The sequence below is a fragment of the Dipodomys merriami genome, unplaced genomic scaffold, assembly GCF_024711535.1.
Source record: "Dipodomys merriami isolate MVZ:Mamm:240054 unplaced genomic scaffold, mDipMer1.0.p SCAF_84, whole genome shotgun sequence".
Classification (NCBI taxonomy): Eukaryota; Metazoa; Chordata; class Mammalia; order Rodentia; family Heteromyidae; genus Dipodomys; species Dipodomys merriami.
The window spans coordinates 1,093,999-1,112,356 of record NW_027206446.1 but is presented as its reverse complement, the minus strand read 5'-3'; the positions used below and the strand labels follow the sequence as shown (position 1 = coordinate 1,112,356).

Sequence of the window (18,358 nt, the reverse complement as noted above, 5' to 3'; positions counted from 1 at the left end):
GGCGGGCACGATCACGGGGCGGGGGCGATGGCGCGGGGCGGGGGCGATGGCGCGGGGCAGGCACGATCGCGGGGCGGGGGCGATGGCGCGGGGCGGGCACGATCACGGGGCGGGGGCGATGGCGCGGGGCGGGCGCGATGGCGCGGGGCAGGGGCGATGGCGTGGGGCGGGCACGATCGCGGGGCGGGCACAATGGCGCGGGGCGGACGGGGCGGGCACGATCGCGGGGCGGGGCGCGATCACGCGGGGCGGGGGGCGATGGCGCGGGGCGGGCGCGATGGCGCGGGGCGGGCGCGATCGCGATCCTGCAGGGCCCTGCACGCCGACCCGACAGGGTTAGAAAGGGGTGCGGCGCAGGGCGCGCGGCCTGGAGGGGCTGCGGGCGGACTTACCTGAGACTAAAGGTAATTCTGAAAGAAGAAAAGAAGATTCAGTTGGAATAGCAATCAGGGCCGAGATTCGGCGCAGGACACACAGATCGGTGCGTGCGAAGGAGCGGCAGACCAGGGAATGGAGAAGGAGAGGGCAGCAGGGCGCCCAGGCAGCCCACGGCGGCGCATGCGCGGCCCGCCAGGGAGCCAGCCAAGGCCAGCAGCCCACGGCGCATGCGCGGCCCGCCGGGGACAACGCCGACGAGGCCAGCAGCCCACGGCGGCGCATGCGCAGTCCGCTCGGGCCGCCGCCGAGGCCAGCAGCCCACGCCACGGCGGCGCATGCGCAGCCCGCCCGGGCCGCCGCCGAGGCCAGCAGCCCAGTGGCGCATGCGCGGGCGGAGGCCGCCTCCTGCCCGCCCGCGGCCTTTACCTTTTCACGGGCTCGGTGTGCACCAGAGCCGCGTCCAGCATGGCTTTCATCCACAGCTCCATCTCCTTCCCCGTGTCCGTGCAGAAGTAATAGGTCCGCATGTTGGGATGGGCTGCCTGGTTGAAAATGACACTGTCATTGGAACAGAAAGCAGCACGGGATCCTGGGAAACGGGAGGTGAGGGGGGGAGGGGGAGAGAGAGAGGGGGGGGAGAGAGAGAGAGAGAGAGAGAGAGAACACACATGGGTAAGCGGCTTCTAAGATGGCGACCGCCAAAGCGGACTGACTGGTCTTTAGAAACAATTCCACCCGGCGCGGATCTCGAGACAGACACCTGACGACTTCAGTCATCTTTCCCTGAAGTTCTTTTGGTTGGGTTACAATTAAAGCTGGGGCTGGGCACGGCTGACCCCGCCCCCGGAGACCCCGCCCTCCCGACCCCGCCCACCCGGAGGCCACGCCCCTGCAGCAACCTGCCCCATGACTGTCAGGCACCAGCCACGCCCACCCGGAGGCCACGCCCCTGCAGCAACCTGCCCCATGACTGAGGCACCAGCCCCGCCCACCAGGAGACCACGCCCTGCACCAGCCACACACTCTGCAACCCCGCCCACCTGGAGACCACGCCCCTGCAGCAACCTGCCCCATGACTGTCAGGCACCAGCCCCGCCCACTCGGAGACCACGCCCCAAAGACAACCCCACCTCTTAACCACGCCCCCTCGGCAACCATGCCCTGGTGGTGGCAGCCACGGCCTCCCAGCGACCACGCCCTCGAGGACGCGCAGGCGCATTTGGTAACTACTCACCAGATCAACACACAGAAGCTTCCTGGTCCAAAGGCTTAGTAACACAGCAGCTCGGACACGCAGGGGACAGCACGGAAAAGAGGAGGAGAAGCCACCATTACGATTCTCGTTACATAAAATAATCGTGGGGGGGGCGGGGTTGTATGTGTGTGGTGTGTGTGTTTGTGTGTATATGTGTATGCATGTGTGTGGTGTGTATGTGTATGTGTATGTGTGTGGTATGTGTGTATGTATGTGTGTTGTGTATGTGTATATGTATGTGTGTGGTGTGTGTATGTGTATGTGTATGTGTATGTGTGTGGTATGTGTGTATGTGTGTGTTGTGTATTGTGTATGTGTGTGTGGTGTTATGTGTGTGTATTGTGTTTATGGTGTGTGTGTGGTGTGTGTATATGTGTGTATGTGTATGTGTGTGGTGTGTGTGTGGTATGTATGTATATGTGTGTATTGTGTATATGGTGTATATGTGTGTGGTGTATGTGTGTGTAGTGTGTGTGGTGTGTATGTATGTATGTGTATGTGTGTAGATGTGTGTATTTGTGTGTGTGGTATGTATATGTGTGTATTGTATATATGGTGTGTGTGTGTGTGGTGTATGTGTGTGTAGTGTGTGTGGTGTGTATGTATGTATGTGTATGTGTGTAGATGTGTGTATTTGTGTGTGTGGTATGTATATGTGTGTATTGTGTATATGGTGTGTGTGTGTGTGGTGTATGTGTGTGTAGTGTGTGTGGTGTGTATGTATGTGTATGTGTGTAGATGTGTGTATTTGTGTGTGTGTGGTATGTATATGTGTGTATTGTGTATATGGTGTGTGTGTATGTGTGGTGTGTGTGTGTGGTGTGTACACTCCGGCACTGGGGCTTGAACTCAGGGCCTGGGCACTGCCCTTGAGCACCTTCCCGCAAGGCTGGCTGGTGCTCTACCACCTGAACCACAGCTCTACTTTGGGATTTGTTTTTGCTGGTTCATTGGAGATAAGAGTCTCCAGGAAGTCCCTGGCCGGGGCTGGCTTCGAACTGTGCTCCTCAGATCTCAGCCCTGAGTAACTAGGGTGACAGGCCATGGGTGCCCAGCTGATAGTCTGTCTATGTGTGCTCTGAGAGTTTAGGAACCCCGGTCCAACGGCCTACAGACAAAAAGAATACAACACACATTTGCTACATTTACAAGTGAATGGAAGACTCAGGGTTATAGGCAAGCAAGTGTTGCTGATACCCGGATGTACAGGTGCCCTTGGCCGGAAGTCCACCCCTTTATCCTCCCAGGTCCTCAGTGAGCTGCCAGCACCCATCCCACAACCCACCGCTTCCCTCCTCCCTCTCCCCCTCTTAACACCCATCAGGACAACACACTGTCCCTGTAAACCGTCTGTACAGCACCTTTATAATAACAAAACAAATTGCCAGGCGTTGCTGGCTCACCCCTGTCATCCTAGCTACTTGGAGGCTGAGATCTGAGGATCGTGGTTCGAAGCCAGCCCAGGTAAAAAGTCCCTGTGAGACTCTGACCTCCAGTTGACCACTCAGAAACTGGAAGGGGCGCTATGGCTCAAATAGGAGAGCCAGCCTTGAGCACAAAGAGACTCAGGAGCAGCACCCAGGCCCTCAGTTCAAGCCCCACAACCAAATAAACAAAATTAAGGAATCAAAGTACAAAATCAAGATATTTAAAACTGGATTAAAAAAATAGCTAGTAGCAAATGCTATAAGGGAATACTTGTAAAGTTCCTTTTTTTGGTCAGTCGTGGGGCTTGAACTCTGGGCCTGGGCGCTGTCCCTCACCTCTTCAGTTCAAGGCTGGCGCTCTACCACCTGAGCGATAGCACCACTTCCGGCTTTTTCTATGTATGTGGCACTGAGGAATCGAACCCAGGGCCTCATGCATGTAAGGCAAGCACGCTACCACCAAGCCACCTTCCCAGCCCTTGTAAAGTTCTTTACAAGTGGACAGGAGTTGAAAGTGAGTAAATATTGTGAAGTAGAAACACTTGCATTTCTTTTTTTTAATTTTAGTTTCTTGGTCAGTCATGGGGCTTGAACCTCTTTCTAGGCTGGTGCTCTACCACTTAGCCCACTTCCCGTTTTCTGGTGGTTCATTGGAGACAAGAGTCTCACTGACTTCCCTGCCCAGTCTGGCTTTGAACCTTGATCCTCAGATCTCAGCCTCCTGAGTAGCTGGGATGACAGGCGTGAGCCACAGGTGCTTGGCTGTCACTTCGTTTTGAGCAACCATGTCGGTCATCCTTATTTGAATGTCCACAATACAGCCTTGTAGCTCATAAACATACGTGCTCAGAAAGAGGCCACAAAAGTCACAGGTGACCCCTGAAACTTATTTCAGCCATAATCATAAGGCAAAGACAGTAACTGGCCACCAGAGGGCAGCAAAGACCAGCCTGGACAGAAGCAGGCCTGACCTCAGCTCTACCACTTGAGCCACAGCGCCACTTCTGGCTTTTTCCCGTGTGTGTGCTACTGAGGCATCGAACCCGGGGCTTCATGCACGCTAGGTGAGCGCTCTACCACTGAGCCACCTGCCCAGCCCGAAACTGCCTTACCTTAAAGGCGTATTTCCGATGAATGTGATCCTCAGAGGTAAGCAACGCTATCTGGAAGCTGGGTAAGAGTATACTTCCCAGAATCCCCTCTTCCTTCTCATCTAAGAGGTAATTGAATAACTAATTAAAGATATCAAGGCTTTCAGAAGGAAAGAGAATAAGGTTTTCAAAACTTTCTTGGGCCAAACCAAAAGGTTCTTATGCACGACTGAGCTATATTTATATTCAGGCAGATCTGTATGCATGCATGCACGTATGTATGTGTGTGTGTGTATTTTTGTTGGTTGTGGGGCTTGAACTCAGGGCCTAGGCACTGTGCCTGAGCCACTTTATGCTCAAAGCTAGCACTCTGTCACTTGAATCACAGCTCCATGGTTGGTTTTGGAGCAATTCACTGAAGATCATGAGTCTCATGGAGACTTTTCTGCCCAGGCTGGCTTTGAACCGTCACCCTCGGATCTCAACCTCCGGAGTGGGTACGGTTACAGGCGTGAGCCACCAATGCCTGGCTTTTATTTATTAATTTTTTAAAGGTTTTAAACAACGTAAAATAAAATAGCAAAGGCTCTTTTTCTCTCTCCCTCTCTCTCTGGAAGGGGGCTGGCTGAGACAGAGTCAGGCCGGCCGTGAACGTGGAAGGCTTCTTGCGTGGAGCCGGGATTACAAGCCAGCACCACGAGGCCCGGTCGGTTTCAATAAGCCCCCTTATTATACCAGAGCACAAAATTAGTCCCCACACATCAAAGCAAACCCCATTTAGACATCAAACATTTGGTTTGTATGTTGCATTCTACAAAGGCCTTTTGTGAGTCACTGAAATATGCAAGCTCACGAGTGAAGACAGGGAACATGTCTGATCAACATCTCATGAACAAGGCTCACTTTTATTAAAGGTGATCATTCTAGAATTTTCCATTCTCTTCCTCTCTTCACTAGATTGTAAAGCTCTAAGAAAAGCATTTGGGGGGGGGCTTGGGGGGTGTTCTGGTACTGGGGCTTGAACTCAGGGCCTGGGCGCTGTCCCTGAGCTCTTTCACTCAAGGCTGGTGCTGTACCATTTGAACCACAGCACCACTTCTGGTTTTCTGGTGGTTAGTTGGAGATAAAAGAGTTTTGTGGTCTCTCCTGCCTGGTCTGGCTTTGAACCACGATCCTCAAAGCTCAGCCTCCTGAAGAGTTAGGATTACAGGCGTGACTACTTGTAGCTTTCTAGGGGTTAATTGGAGTTTCATCAGCTGGGCTGGCCTCAAACCAAGATCCTCAGATCTCAGCCTCCTGAGGAGCTGGGAGGACAGGCGGGAACCACCGGCTCCGGGCTAGAGAAGATCCTCTCGGTACTATTCATTAATACTAAAACAGCGCGAGCGAAGATGGCTGTGGCTTTTCCTTTATGAAGTATTAGTACTTGGTCCACACTGTCATGGTGAATGAACGCAGAGGCCACTCACCTCGGTAGTAAAAGAGGCACAGATCGGACAGCACAAACCAGCGCTTCTTCCAGAGCTTCATGCCGGTGCTGTCCTGCAGGGGAGAGAGGAGAAGGGGCTCCTTCATTCTAGCACGTGGCCGGCCCCGAGAGTGCACGTGGCCAGCCCCTAGAGCGCACGTGGCCAGCCCGAGAGTGCACGTGGCCAGCCCGAGAGTGCACGTGGCCAGCCCGAGAGTGCACGTGGCCAGCCCCTAGAGCGCACGTGGCCAGCTCCTAGAGCACACATGGCCAGTCCCGAGAGTGCGTGTGTCACAGCCGTAAAGGCCAGGAAGAATGTTTGGGTGCTCAAGTTTTGGTTTAAGGGAGAATGACAACGTTCTGCCTATTTCCAAAAAGCACTGAGAAGTCAGGTACTTGCGACTCACGCCTGTAATCCCAGCTATTCAGGAGGCTGAGATCTGAGGATCGTGGTTTGAAGCCAGCCTAGGCAGGAAAGTTGATGAGATGAAACACACACACACACACACACACACACACAGATGTGGCAGTGTGGTTTAAGTAGTAGAGCGCCAACCCTGAACAAAATAAGCAGACAGCGCTCAAGTCCTGAGGTCAAGTCCCAAAATTGGCACCAAAAGAAAACGAACCAAAAATCTAGGAGAAAGAGCCGGGTGTAGGTGGCTCACGCCTGTCATCCCAGCTACTCAGGAAGCTGAGATCTAGGATCGTGGTTCAAAGCCAGCCCGGGTAGGAAAGTCCATGAGACTCTGATCTCCAATAAACTACCAGAAAACCGGAAGTGGCGCTGTGGCTCAAGTGGTAGAGCACCAGCCTTGAGCTGAAGAGCTGAGGGACAGTGCCCAGGCCCAGAGTTCAAGTCCCACGACCGACTCCCTAAAAAAACTAGGAGCAAGAAGTCTTACTGCTTTCACTGCAAAGAAATGCTTAAGTACTTGAGGTCAATGAGAAGTTCTTTCCAATTTCATATTCTGCAGTGTTCACAGGTACGGAGACATCACACTGCACCCCATAAATACGTGGAGTTCTCATGTAATGGGTACAGAAAATTTCAAGGAAGCTTGCCAAGTAGACTGGCTTCTGGAAACTAATACAGTCATGAAAAAGGCTTTGATTCCACCTCCCCTAAAGAAACAGGCAAGCTGCTCTGTCTAGCCCTGGGTGAGTCAGCATCGTGGGACTGTCAGCAGGAAGGAAGCTAAGTGTATAGACCAACAATTACTCTGCAGGGAAGTCATTTAAAATGACAGCGCAGCCGGGCACCATGGTTCACGCCTGTCATCCCAGCTACTCAGGAAGCTGAGATCTAGGATCATGGTTCAAAGCCAGCCAGGGCAGGAAAGTCCAAGAGACTCTTATCTCCAATGAACCATTCAAAAACCAGAAGTAGTGCTGTGGCTCAAGTGGTAGAGCACCAGCATTGAGCACAAAGAGGCTCAGGGACAGCGCCTAGGCCCTGAGTTCAAGCCCCACAACTGACAACAACAACAACAACAACAAATTAAAGGGCATCTTGAAACCTTAATATATAAATGCATATCCGTGATATTTCTTTATCTGGGTTTTGCTCATCCTGTAGAAGGCTGTCCAGATTAAAGTAATTTACTTCATGAAACTATCGCTCACCCAAAATTACAGTTGGAATAAAAATTACTTTGCTATTTGCAATAAAACAAAAAAATCCAAGAGAAAGCAGACAGCCAGGTAGATAATGAAAAACGGGGTTAATGCACATCACATGTTTCGTATTTCTTAATTTATTGCTAGCTGGAAACCATCATCAAGCAATGCTTTTAGAATAGAAATTAATATGAATAAAAATCCATGAATGCAAAAGATGTGTGTGTGTGTGTGTGTGTGTGTGTGTGTGCACGCGCGCGCGCATGCCAGTTCTGGGACTTGAACTCAGGGCCTGGGCACTGTCCCTGAGCTGCTTTTGCTCAAGGCTAGCACTCTTAATGCTTGAGCCACAGCGCCACTTCCGGCTTTTTCTGTGTATGTGTTACTGAGGAATCGAACCCAGGGCTTCATGAATGCTAGTGTTCTACCACTTGAGCCCACAGTTCCACTTCTGGCTTTTTTGTTTGGGGGGGGTAGTTTATTGGTGATAAGAGGCTCAGGGACTTTCCTATGTAGGCTGGCTTTGAACCATGATGCTCATATCTCAACATCCAGAGTAGCTGGGCTTACAGGCGTGAGTCACTGGTGCCTGACTAGCAACTGTACATTTTATGGAAGACAGTATTGGGTTTCAGCATGTGCAAACAATGTATTAGTGGTCTGATCTGGCATACATCATTCAAGAAAGGAACATTTAACTCGCTTTGGGCCATGGATCTGATGTTGGAATGCAGAACAGAAAGATAGAAGCCTGGAATGTTCCCTCTATCATTTCGGTTTCTTGGTAGTCACTTACCGAAACCCAGCCGCAAACTGAGAAGAAGAAAAAAAATAGCCTCAAAACCATAAAGATCATGTGCCAAAATCCGGGGAGGGGACTAAAATATAGACCTGAGGGCCAACCTCAATCTATTAAATATTTTCCAAAAAGCTTCATTATCAAACAACCCAGACAGCGCGATCCATTTTCACGACCATGTACCCTATGGTCTGAGCACGGACCCTGCTTGAATCAGCATGAGAAGAAAAAGCGAAATAATAAAAAGAAGAACAAAATTAAGAGGTTGAGACGCAGCAGTCTGAGTAAACACAAGTCAAAAAAAAAAATAAATCTGAAAACAAAATGCAGGGAAGCAGAGCACTATGCCTTTATGTAATGATTTTATGTGAAGAGACCAAGAAGAAAAAGAGTTTGAATTTCTCTCTTGATGTTTAACAAACATACATCAACCTCTGTGTTCTACCTAATGGCTCTCTTGCTCTCTTGCCATTTATACAGGTAATAAAAGGCAAGGAATCATTTTACAGCACTGTCTTGGTAACATTTTGGCCCGACAATGTTCCATTTTTTTTTTTTTCTTTTTTGGTTGGTCATGGGACTTGAACTCTGGGCCCTGGGCGCTGTCCCTCTGCTCTTCAGCTCAAGATGAGTGCTCTACCACTTGAGCCACAGTGCCACTTCTGGTTTTCTGGTGGTTCGTTAGAGATCAGAGTCTCATGGACTTTGCTGCCCTGGCTGGTTTTGAACCGCGATCCTCAGACCTCAGCTTCCTGAGTAGCTGGGATGACAGGCGTGAGCCACGGTGCCGGCTCCTTCTGCTTTTTATCCTTCTGTTTCATATCAAATAGAAGAAGAAGAAAAAAATACCAATACCTGTTTGTAAAGCCAGCCTCTCCTCACCACGGGGGCATTAGGGTTCCTTTTGATTGAATTTGATCTCTTCCCAAAATTGTGAACCTTTTTGGATGCCCGTGAAGTCTAAAGAGAAAAGAGTAAGGAAGGCAAAGATGTTTACAATGACTCCTTTAAAATCAAGCTGCGTGGCTGTTTTTGTTTTTCTTTTTCCCAGACCTGGGGCTTGAACTCAGGGCCTGGGCACTGCCCCTGAGCTTCTTTTGCTCAAGGCTAGCGCTCTACCCTTTGAGCCACAGCACCACTTTTGGCTTTCTTTATGCATGTGGTACCAAGGAATCGAACCCAGGGCTTCATGCATGCTAGGCGAGCACTCTACCACTGAGCCACCTGCCCAGCCTCTGGCTTAACTATTCTTTCATTCCAGGTACTGGGCTTAAACGCAGCTCATGGCTGGAGCTCTACCACTTGGGCTGCTCCTCCAGGCCAGCTTTTGGTTGGTTGAACGGAGAGGATGTCTTAAGGACTTTTCTCCCAGGGCTGGTTTCAAACTGCCGTCCTCCAGATCGGAGCCGCCTGGGTAGCTATCTATCTTGGTGACATCACCCCAAATCAGAACTGCTCCTGACACTGTCCCCCCCTTCTCCCCGATCCTTGAACTCCTGAAGGCATGGAATACAGGGATCGGGGTGCAGCCCCAAGCCTCCCTCTCTTGGGGAAACTGCTCTGGATCCCGCCCGGCCCCGGCATCGGCTGGTGATGAAGAGGAAAGGCAACCATTTACCCTGCCGGCGGGGCTCATGGGGTGGGGTGCGTAGTCGGAGGCCGGGCTGTAGCTGGCTTCGTTGACCATGCTCATGGGCCGCTCCTTCTTGTCTTCTGATGGCATGCTCCCAACTGCCCTAGAAACACAGCATATCACAGGCTCCGCCGTGTTTTAGGGCCAACAAGGCGGGTGAACTACCTGAGCTGGGGGCCAGGGCCGCTGGCTCAGGCCTGTCATCCTAGCGACTCAGGAGGCTGAGATTGGAGGATCGTGGTTTGAAGCCAGCCTGGGCAGGAAAATCTGTGAAACACTTTTTTTTTTGCCAGTCCTGGGACTTGAACTCAGGACCTGGGCGCTGTCCCTGAACTTTTTACTCTAGGCTAGTGTTCTACCACTGGAGAAGAGCACCACGTCTGGCTTTTTCTGTGCATGTGTGTGTGGTACTGGGGAATTGAACCCAGGGCTTCCTGCATGCTAGGCGAGCACTCTACCACCTGAGCCACCTTCCCAGCTCCTTTGTAAAACTCTTCTTTCTGGTGAACCACCAAAAAAACCCAGGAAGTAGAGCTGGGGCTCCAGATGTAGAGCGCTAGCCTTGAGGAAAAAAAAAAAAAAAAGCTCAGAGACAGTGTCCAGGGCCTGAGTTCAAGTCCCAGGACTGGCACAGCCACACAAATTTAGTTTTTATTGGACTTGAACTCAGGACCTGGGCGCTGTCCCTCAGCTCTTCAGCTCAAGGCGGGTGCTCTACCACTCGAGCCACAGCATCACTTCTAGTTTTCTGGTGGTTCATTGGCGATTAGAGTCTCTCCGACTTTCCTGCCCAGGCTGGCCTTGAACTTGGATCCTCAGATCTCAGCCTCCTGAGTAGCTGGGATGACAGGTGTGAGCCACCAGCCTCCGGCTACAAATTCACTTTTTTCCCACTGCACAGAGTGTGCACCTGACATCCTGGCCCGGCTATCTGACACATGGTGCAGAGAGGAACCCCACAGCCCTTCCCTGTTGCCCGCGGATCACAGGAGTGCCACGTACCCACCCCCGTGCTGCCAGCAGCCGGCCCGCAACCCGCCCTGTACTTACTGATCATTCACTACGAAGATACAGTTGTCTTGAGACGGCTGGCCTGTGACCGGGTGCTTGCAAGTCACTTTCCTTTCATTGTGACTGGAAAAAGCAAAGCCAAAGCACAGGTCAGTCTCCTTGTATCAGCAGGGCTTCTTCAATAACGTGGGCGCCAGACTCCTATTTCCTTTGGCTACGCTAATGCAAAGCTGAGACTCAAGTGTGGCAGGGAACGTGTGGGTCAAACATACACTTTGCTGGGTGTGTCAATCAGGGTTGTTGTACACTCAAGAGTATTACCCTCCCCCCCAACAGAAATTACCCCTCTAATTCTTGGTATTTTGTGAACAGGGGAGGCGTGGCTAATTTTCCACTCAACAGGTGACGTGTCCCCGCCCCCTTTCTACCATTCTGTGGCCCAATTCTGGCACATCACGGAGACCAAATCCACCTATGGGGGACAAAGCTGGAGATCCGTGCACACGGGTAAGGTGCCACGGAAGAGTGGGTAACGAAAGGCAAGTGGTAAATTCCACACTCTCACGTGGCTTTTGTGCTCAAGGCTGGCGCTCTACCACTTGAGCCACAGCTCCGCCTGTGGTTTTCTGGTGGTTCACCGGAGATCAGAGGCTCACGGGCTTTCCTGCGGGGGCTGGCTTTGAACCTCGATCCTCAGCCCTCAGCCTCCGGAGTAGCTGGGATGACAGACAGGCGTGAGCTACCAGGGCCTGGCTGAAATACATACTTTCTGGCTTGGGGACTGAGCAGTGAGATTAGGGTTCATAGAGTTCTTGGAATAAAAGGAAATAAAGCTTAAAAACTTCCTTCCTGTCTCTCCTGAGGCTTGGCTTGCAGGCAGGGTCGGTGCTGCCTGGCTTGTTGTTTGAGGTAGGGTGTCTCTCACTTTTTTCCTAGATCCTCCAGTGGCTGGGATTACAGGAGTGAACCACAATGCCCGGCCTTTTGGTTTCGATGTGTCATTTGAGACAGGCTCTCAGGGGATAGCCCGGGCTGGTGTGAACGTTGTGACCCTCCTTCCTCCGTCTTCCCTGAGGCCCGGGATTACAGGTGGTCACTACCACGCTCGGCTGGGAGATCGTGCCAGGAGGAAGCAGCCCCCGAGGAAGGCATGATCGCCTTCATGAAGGATGGAAGGTCGCCGTCGTTGGCGAAATCCTCCAAAAGGGACAGCAGAGACTCTCTCCTGTCATCCTAGCTACTCAGGGCGGGGCTGGATCAGAGGACCACAGCTCAGAGACTCCTATCTCTAATTAACCAGCAAAAAGCCACGCTGGAGTTGTGGCTCAAGTATAAAGCTACAGCCAAGAACAACAACAACAAAAAAGTAGGCGAGTGGGAGACGAGTTCGACCCCAAACCAAACTGTGGTCACCCTTGTAATGTTCTGAGCGTTTTGTTTTGGGTCCAAGCCTCCATATGGGACACTGACCGCAGCACACAAGCAAGCGTGTTGATTTTTCTTTCAAATTTAGCAAAGAGACTGAAATTGCTGCGAACCTAAGTGCCAGCTACAGCCCTTGGAGTGATATTACACCGTGGAACCGAGAGAGATTATTAAGTAGCGCGTCCTGCGTTGTCACTGGCTGAAATTATCTCCATCATGCAAAAAGAAAAAAGAAAAAAAGGAGTGCTTCCCCAGAAGGAGACGTTGGCTGGCTTTGATGAAACTCAGATGTGAACCCCAACTTATGTGATCTGCGATGAGTCATGCATTTCCCCCTCAGGAAAGAGAAGAGGACTTAATTTAGTTTCAAGCAAACTGGGATTTATCTCAGCCCGGCTTGGCATCCAGCTGCTGTTTGGTTATTTCTTCTGGCAACCCTGGCAGCAGGGCCAGGGCGCTGGGAGACAGAGGTGGTCTTGGGGGGGGCGTGGCTTCAGGGCTGAGTGGCTGGGATTCCAGGCAGGAGCGACAGGCGTGAACCACCCACAGCAAACTGGAAAGGTATTTGTTTTTTTATATTTTTTTTCACCAATAGAAATCACCTAGTAACCAGTGCTGCAGAGTGGTATTGCCTTGCAGAGCATGCACGAGGCCCTGGGTTCAATTCCAGGCCTAGCACACACATGCATACACAAGATACAAGTAACCGTCCTACCCTAGAGAATCTCAAACAATGAAAGTGATGTAGGTGCAGAGACTCTTCTGTAGGGGACTGTGAGTTACGGAGTCCAAGGTGATTGCAAAATTGTTATTCAATGTACGTTTCCGGATTGGTTTTTTTTTTAGGGAGAATGATTCTAATTTCTATTTGTCTTAGTAAAAAGGAGAAAAATATTTCTTTGGAATCTGGCTGTGACGGTGACTGTTTTAGTCATTTATTTTTCAACTAAACACACACACACACACACACACACACACACACACACACACACACACACACACACACACACACACACACACACACACACACACACACACACTATGCTGGTATTGAAAATTGTGGCAGCAGCCGTGGCTCCCGCCTGTCATCCCAGCTACTCAGGAGGCTGAGATCTGAGGATGGAGGTTCAAAGCCAGCCCAGGCAGGAAAAGTCGGTGAGACTCTGATCTCCAATGAACCACCAGAAAACCAGAAGTGGTGCAGTGGCTCAAGTGGTAGAGCGCCGGCATTGAGCTGAAGAGCTGAGGGACAGCGCCCAGGCCCAGAGTTCAAGCCCCATGACTGACACGAAGAAAAAAGAAAATTGTGCCAGCAATTAAACCCAATGTTTTAGGAACAACACAGAATGCAGCAAAAGCTCCCTGCCTTTTTTGGGAAAGGGAATTCTTGGAGCCTTGGTAATCTGAGAAATAACTGAGTTAGCCACCCCCAAAAGCTGTAATTGTTTTTCTCAACATGACAAGTATCTATTTCCTTTGCCCACTGGATGGGGAGTTAAATGCCATTCTGGGCCCAAACAGGCCCAAACCGCTCTGAGTCACAGGCGGCATCTTTTTCCCGCTTAACCCTTTCTCTGCCATTCAGATCTGGTGGGCAAAAGTGAGCATTCACGGGGCGGGAGGATGTCACCCCACTAACAGAGGGGGGGAAGAGGAGGGGCCTGAATGCCATGCCCTGGACACTCAGCGTTTGCAGGCCTGCAATGGGTCCACTTTACAACCAGCACATTCATTTATTAAAGCTTAGGAGGCTGAGATTTGAGGATCCTGGTTCGAAGCCAGCCCCTGGCAGAAAACGCTCATCTCCAATGAACTACCCACCCCCCAAAAAAAGCCAGAAGTGCCACACTGGAGCTCAACACTAGCTTTGAGCAAAATGAAGCTCAGGGACAGTGCCTAGGCCCAGAGTTCAAGCCCCAGGACCCACAAAGAAAAGGTTTATGACCTTCATAATGCCACCAGACACACGCAGCAAGCAAGAGGGGCCGAGGATGAGCTGCTCCCCCCTTTTTTTCTTTATTTTGTGCCAGTTCTAGGGGCTTAAACTCAGGAACGACGTGCTGTCTCTGAGCTTCTTACGCTTAAAGGCTGGTGCTCTACCGCTTGAGCCTCCGCTCCACTTCCAGCTTTTTGGTGCTTAGTTAGAGATGAGTCTCAAGGACGTTTCTTCCTGGGTGGGGCTTTGTCTGTAACCACGATCCTCAGATCTCAGCCTCCTGAGTAGCTGGGATGACAGGTCACTTTGCTCTGAAGTTGTCCCTCCCACGAGACCATTTCCACCCTGACTCCACAGTGAGTTTCCCCCAGTGTCTCCTTCCATCGTCCTGTCCTCTGCCATCGTTTCCCTCTCTTAGTCAGCCGTTCCATTAGAAACCGTTAATGCCGCAGACATGCTACCTCGCATCTCCACCACAAATGGTAGAACAAACGTACAGCCAGCGATCGCTAGCGGCACCAATGCAAAGACCACCTTGGCCCAACCCTAAAGAGCCTGAAGAAGGAGCTGGAGAATTCTCTAGCAAACCCAGAGCAGGGCCCAGGGACGGGCCCAGAGTTCCAACCATCAGCACTCACCCGCCGCTGTCTCCCGTGATCAGTTCGTGGCTATGCACGGAGAATTTACCAATCATAAAAAGCTCTTGAAAATTAAAAAAGGAGTACGTACGCCAACAATTCCCCAAGAGAAACACTTAGAAATGGAGGTTATGTAACTCAGGAAGCCACACAAGCGAATTCACACCAGGCTGGGGGAAAACAAAATGTGCCTGTCACACTCAGTCGGGGTGTTAAGGACAGTTATATTTTGGAAGACTTGATACATTACACACAGTGACTGAGGGAGCTGAGAGGGGCTGGGTGTGAACTCACTCCGGGAGGGCTGGGAGCGGACTCCAGCGATCGCCACCACCATTCAAAGTCATTTTCTGCCAGGTGTTCCAGAATCATGAGACATTTTTGGTTGCCATTAGCAACCGCTCTATGGGTGTGGCATGCAGGAAATCCGACCTCTTGTCTTAAATAGGCTTGATACTTTTTTATGGGGGGGGGGGTGCTGGTCCTGGGACTTGAACTCAGGGCCTGGGTGCTGTCCCTGAGCTTTCTTGCTAGCACTCAACCACTTAGCGCAAGGTCTATTTTAGCACTTTAAAGAGACTACTGAGTAGCTATATGAAAATACTGTTGGCAAAAACTTAGGATGGGAAATTTTATTTCATTTTTTTTTTGGGGGGGGGTCCGGTCGTGGGGCCTGAATCTGGGCCTGGGCGCTGTCCCTCAGCTCTTCAGCTCAAGGCTAGCGCTCTACCACTTGAGCCACAGCGCCACTTCTGGCTTTTTTCTTTTTGCTTATGTGGTGCTGAGGAATTGAACCCAGGGCCTCAGGCATGCAAGGCAAGTGCTCTACCACTGAGCCATCTTCCCGGACCCAGGGTGGGAAATTTTAAAAGAAAACAAATCAGAACCTCGGCTCAAAACAAGTGAATGCTCAGAAAATTCCACTTGTCATTTAGAAGCAATAACGTGGCGCATATATATATATATATATATATATATATATATACATGCACACACATACATACACACATACATACACACATATATACACACATATATACACACATATATATGTATACATATATATATATATATATATATATATATATATATATATATATATATATATGAATTACCAGGACTTCATGAATCAAGATGACAGTACTCCCTAACCAATGTTGGAAAATTATACATTTTCTTGTAACGTACATGAAATGGACATTTACTACACCCCTGGGAAGGAAGCAAATGATAAATTAGAAAAAGCTAAGTTGGGCTGGGCAGGTGGCTCAGTGGTAGAGCGCTTGCCTCGCATGCATGAGGCCCTGGGTTCGATTCCTCAGCACCACATCAGCAGTAAAAGCCAGAAGTGGCGCTGTGGCTCAAGTGGTAGAGCGCCAGCCTTGAGCTGAAGAGCTGAGGGGCAGCGCCCGGGCCCAGAGTTCAAGCCCCATGACCAACAAAAAGAAAAAAAAAGAAAGAAAGAAAAGGAAAAAGCTAAGTTTAAGCACCATTTTTCCCCCTCCTAGACAGAGCGTTGGTGGGTAGCTTCGGCTGGCCTCAAATTCAGGAGCCTTCTTGCTGCTGCCTCTTCGTGCCGAGATTACAGGCATGCGCCACTATATCCAGCCAATTCTAACACATTCCACTTTGGAGATGTAAACCTGGTCACCACACACATTCTCCTCTCCTCTTCTTTGGTTCTGCCAGTTTGCTTACGGTACTGGGGCCTGAACTTAGGATCTTTATCACTTCAGATACATTCCCAGAACCCTGATCATTTTACCAACCCCTTCTGAGTAGCTGGGATCACAGGCATACACCACCCTGGCTCAGCCCCCAAATACATTTTTTTGTCTTTTGTCAGTTGTGGGATTTGAACTCTGGGCCTGGGCGCTGTCCCTGAGCTCTTCAGCTCAAGGCTAGCGCTCTACCCCTTGAGCCATAGCACTCCTTCTGGTCTTTTCTGCTTATGTGGTGCTGAGGAATCGAACCTGGGGCCTCATGCATGCAAGGCGAGCACTGTACCACTGAGCCCCCAAGGTAAGACTTTTAAAAGACTCCGATGTGGTGTAGTGCAGTAAATGTTTTTATGTATTCGATCCCTGACCTAGGCGCTGGGAATGCAGCCTTCATAACATTCCTCCACACACAAATAATGGGAGTAATGGGATCGTAAAGGAAACACAGGGCTGGCGCTTCATCAAAGCGGCCGGCCTATGAAGGGGAGGGACAGGAATGCCACGTGGGCACAAACCCCAGACACTGAGCATGCGTGCTACGGGCTGACCAGCCAAGTGACTGGACCTGAGCACTCTCCTCTAGTCCTGCTGTACCCCACAAAAAAGAGCACTTACTGTACTCGGAGTCCCTAAGGAATGAATGACTCAGGAATCTTTATGGCCCAATCCAGGGTCTCCTGGGCTCCGCCTGTCCCCAACCTCTTGTTTTTTCATGCGGCCAGCTGGAACTTCCTGTCTACTCCAGAACCTGAAGCTGCTCCTTGTCCCCGATTTCTGATGCCTCAAAAACATCATTGTCTCGGGCTACAGCCCACCACCGCCCCCTGACCCCATCCCTGTTGATGGCTGAGTTGGGAGTGTAGTGGGCCCCCCAAAACAATGGGAGGGGATGAGGAGGATCTACAGTCAGATGTGAAAAAAAGAGCGTGGACTTCAATATTCACGAGCTTTCTGCACACAGGACTGAACATCTTGAGGCTTGAGGCAAAAACCCCCAAATCGGATCTGGAAGTTGAAAATGTCACAACTTCAAGAGAAAACGTGGATCAAGTTAAAGGAAATGTCACGTTAAATAAAATGAACGGAAGAGCTCCCTTCTGCATTTCTCTGCTTCCAAATATGGAAGTACCATTGTACCTGGCTGCTGAACAGAAGGGAATTAGTTACACCCCAAATCTGTATTCTTACACAACCACAGAGACAAACCTGATTATGGCTGAGCGCCAGTGGCGCATGCCTGTAATCCTAGCTACTCAGGAGGCTAAGATCTGGGGATGGAGGCGCAAAGCCAGCCTGTGCAGGAAAATCTTCTTATGGCCAATTCATCCCCCCAAACCCCAAAAGCCAGACGTGGAGCTGTGGCTCTGGTGATAAAAAAAAAAAAAAAAACAACTAGCCTTGAGCACAAACGCTCAGGGGCAGAGCCTAGGCCCTGAGTTCAAGCCCCAGGTCCGGCACCAACCCAACCCAACCCAAGAACACTTCCTTTCAATACTTAGGGTTTTGAAGATGCACAGTAAGTCATATTCTGCATTTGCTTAGGAAAATTCAGTGGAATTTGATTTCTTACCAACTTTCCTAGTGTCTATTTTCCCCCCAGTTAGACTTAAGCAGGCTTTAGGTTGTGTAATAGTAATAGAATAAAACTGCAATAATATTACTGATCCACAGGAAATAGGAAAATTTCTGGGGGGTGGGGGGAAGGGAACAGCTCTATCCAAAACCAAAGGCAAATCGCACACACCACATACTCTTTCACGGGTACTTCCAAACCAAGTAAATCAAGGGACAAAGTGTAATTAGGAACCACGCGGTGATACCGGTTAATAAGAATAAAACTCACAGGTACATTTCCCCAGCAACCACAACCAATGGCAAATCAGTGTGTTTGATTTTTAACCTTTTGAAGTTCCTCAAGTTCTGCTCACATAGCACCTTCCTGTGAATAACTGTCCT

General features: G+C 50.4%; 1 protein-coding gene across 15 annotated transcripts in view; it reads right to left on the bottom strand.

The window, feature by feature from the left end:
* Plekha5 (pleckstrin homology domain containing A5) overlaps positions 1-18,358 on the bottom strand; it is a 95,820-nt gene that overhangs the window by 30,618 nt on the left and 46,844 nt on the right. For 13 of the 15 annotated variants that reach the window (XM_070011598.1, XM_070011597.1, XM_070011599.1 and 10 more), the window contains exons 4-9: positions 10,722-10,805; positions 9,657-9,774; positions 8,894-8,998; positions 5,621-5,693; positions 4,173-4,273; positions 805-920 (exon numbers count right to left, since the gene is read on the bottom strand). In XM_070011598.1, the coding sequence (XP_069867699.1) occupies positions 805-920; positions 4,173-4,273; positions 5,621-5,693; positions 8,894-8,998; positions 9,657-9,774; positions 10,722-10,805 (597 nt within the window). Of the gene's footprint in view, positions 1-804; positions 937-1,612; positions 2,890-4,172; positions 4,274-5,620; positions 5,694-8,893; positions 8,999-9,656; positions 9,775-10,721; positions 10,806-18,358 lie in introns of those variants that run through there. The other 2 variants (XM_070011610.1, XM_070011611.1) reach the window with 2 other exon arrangements.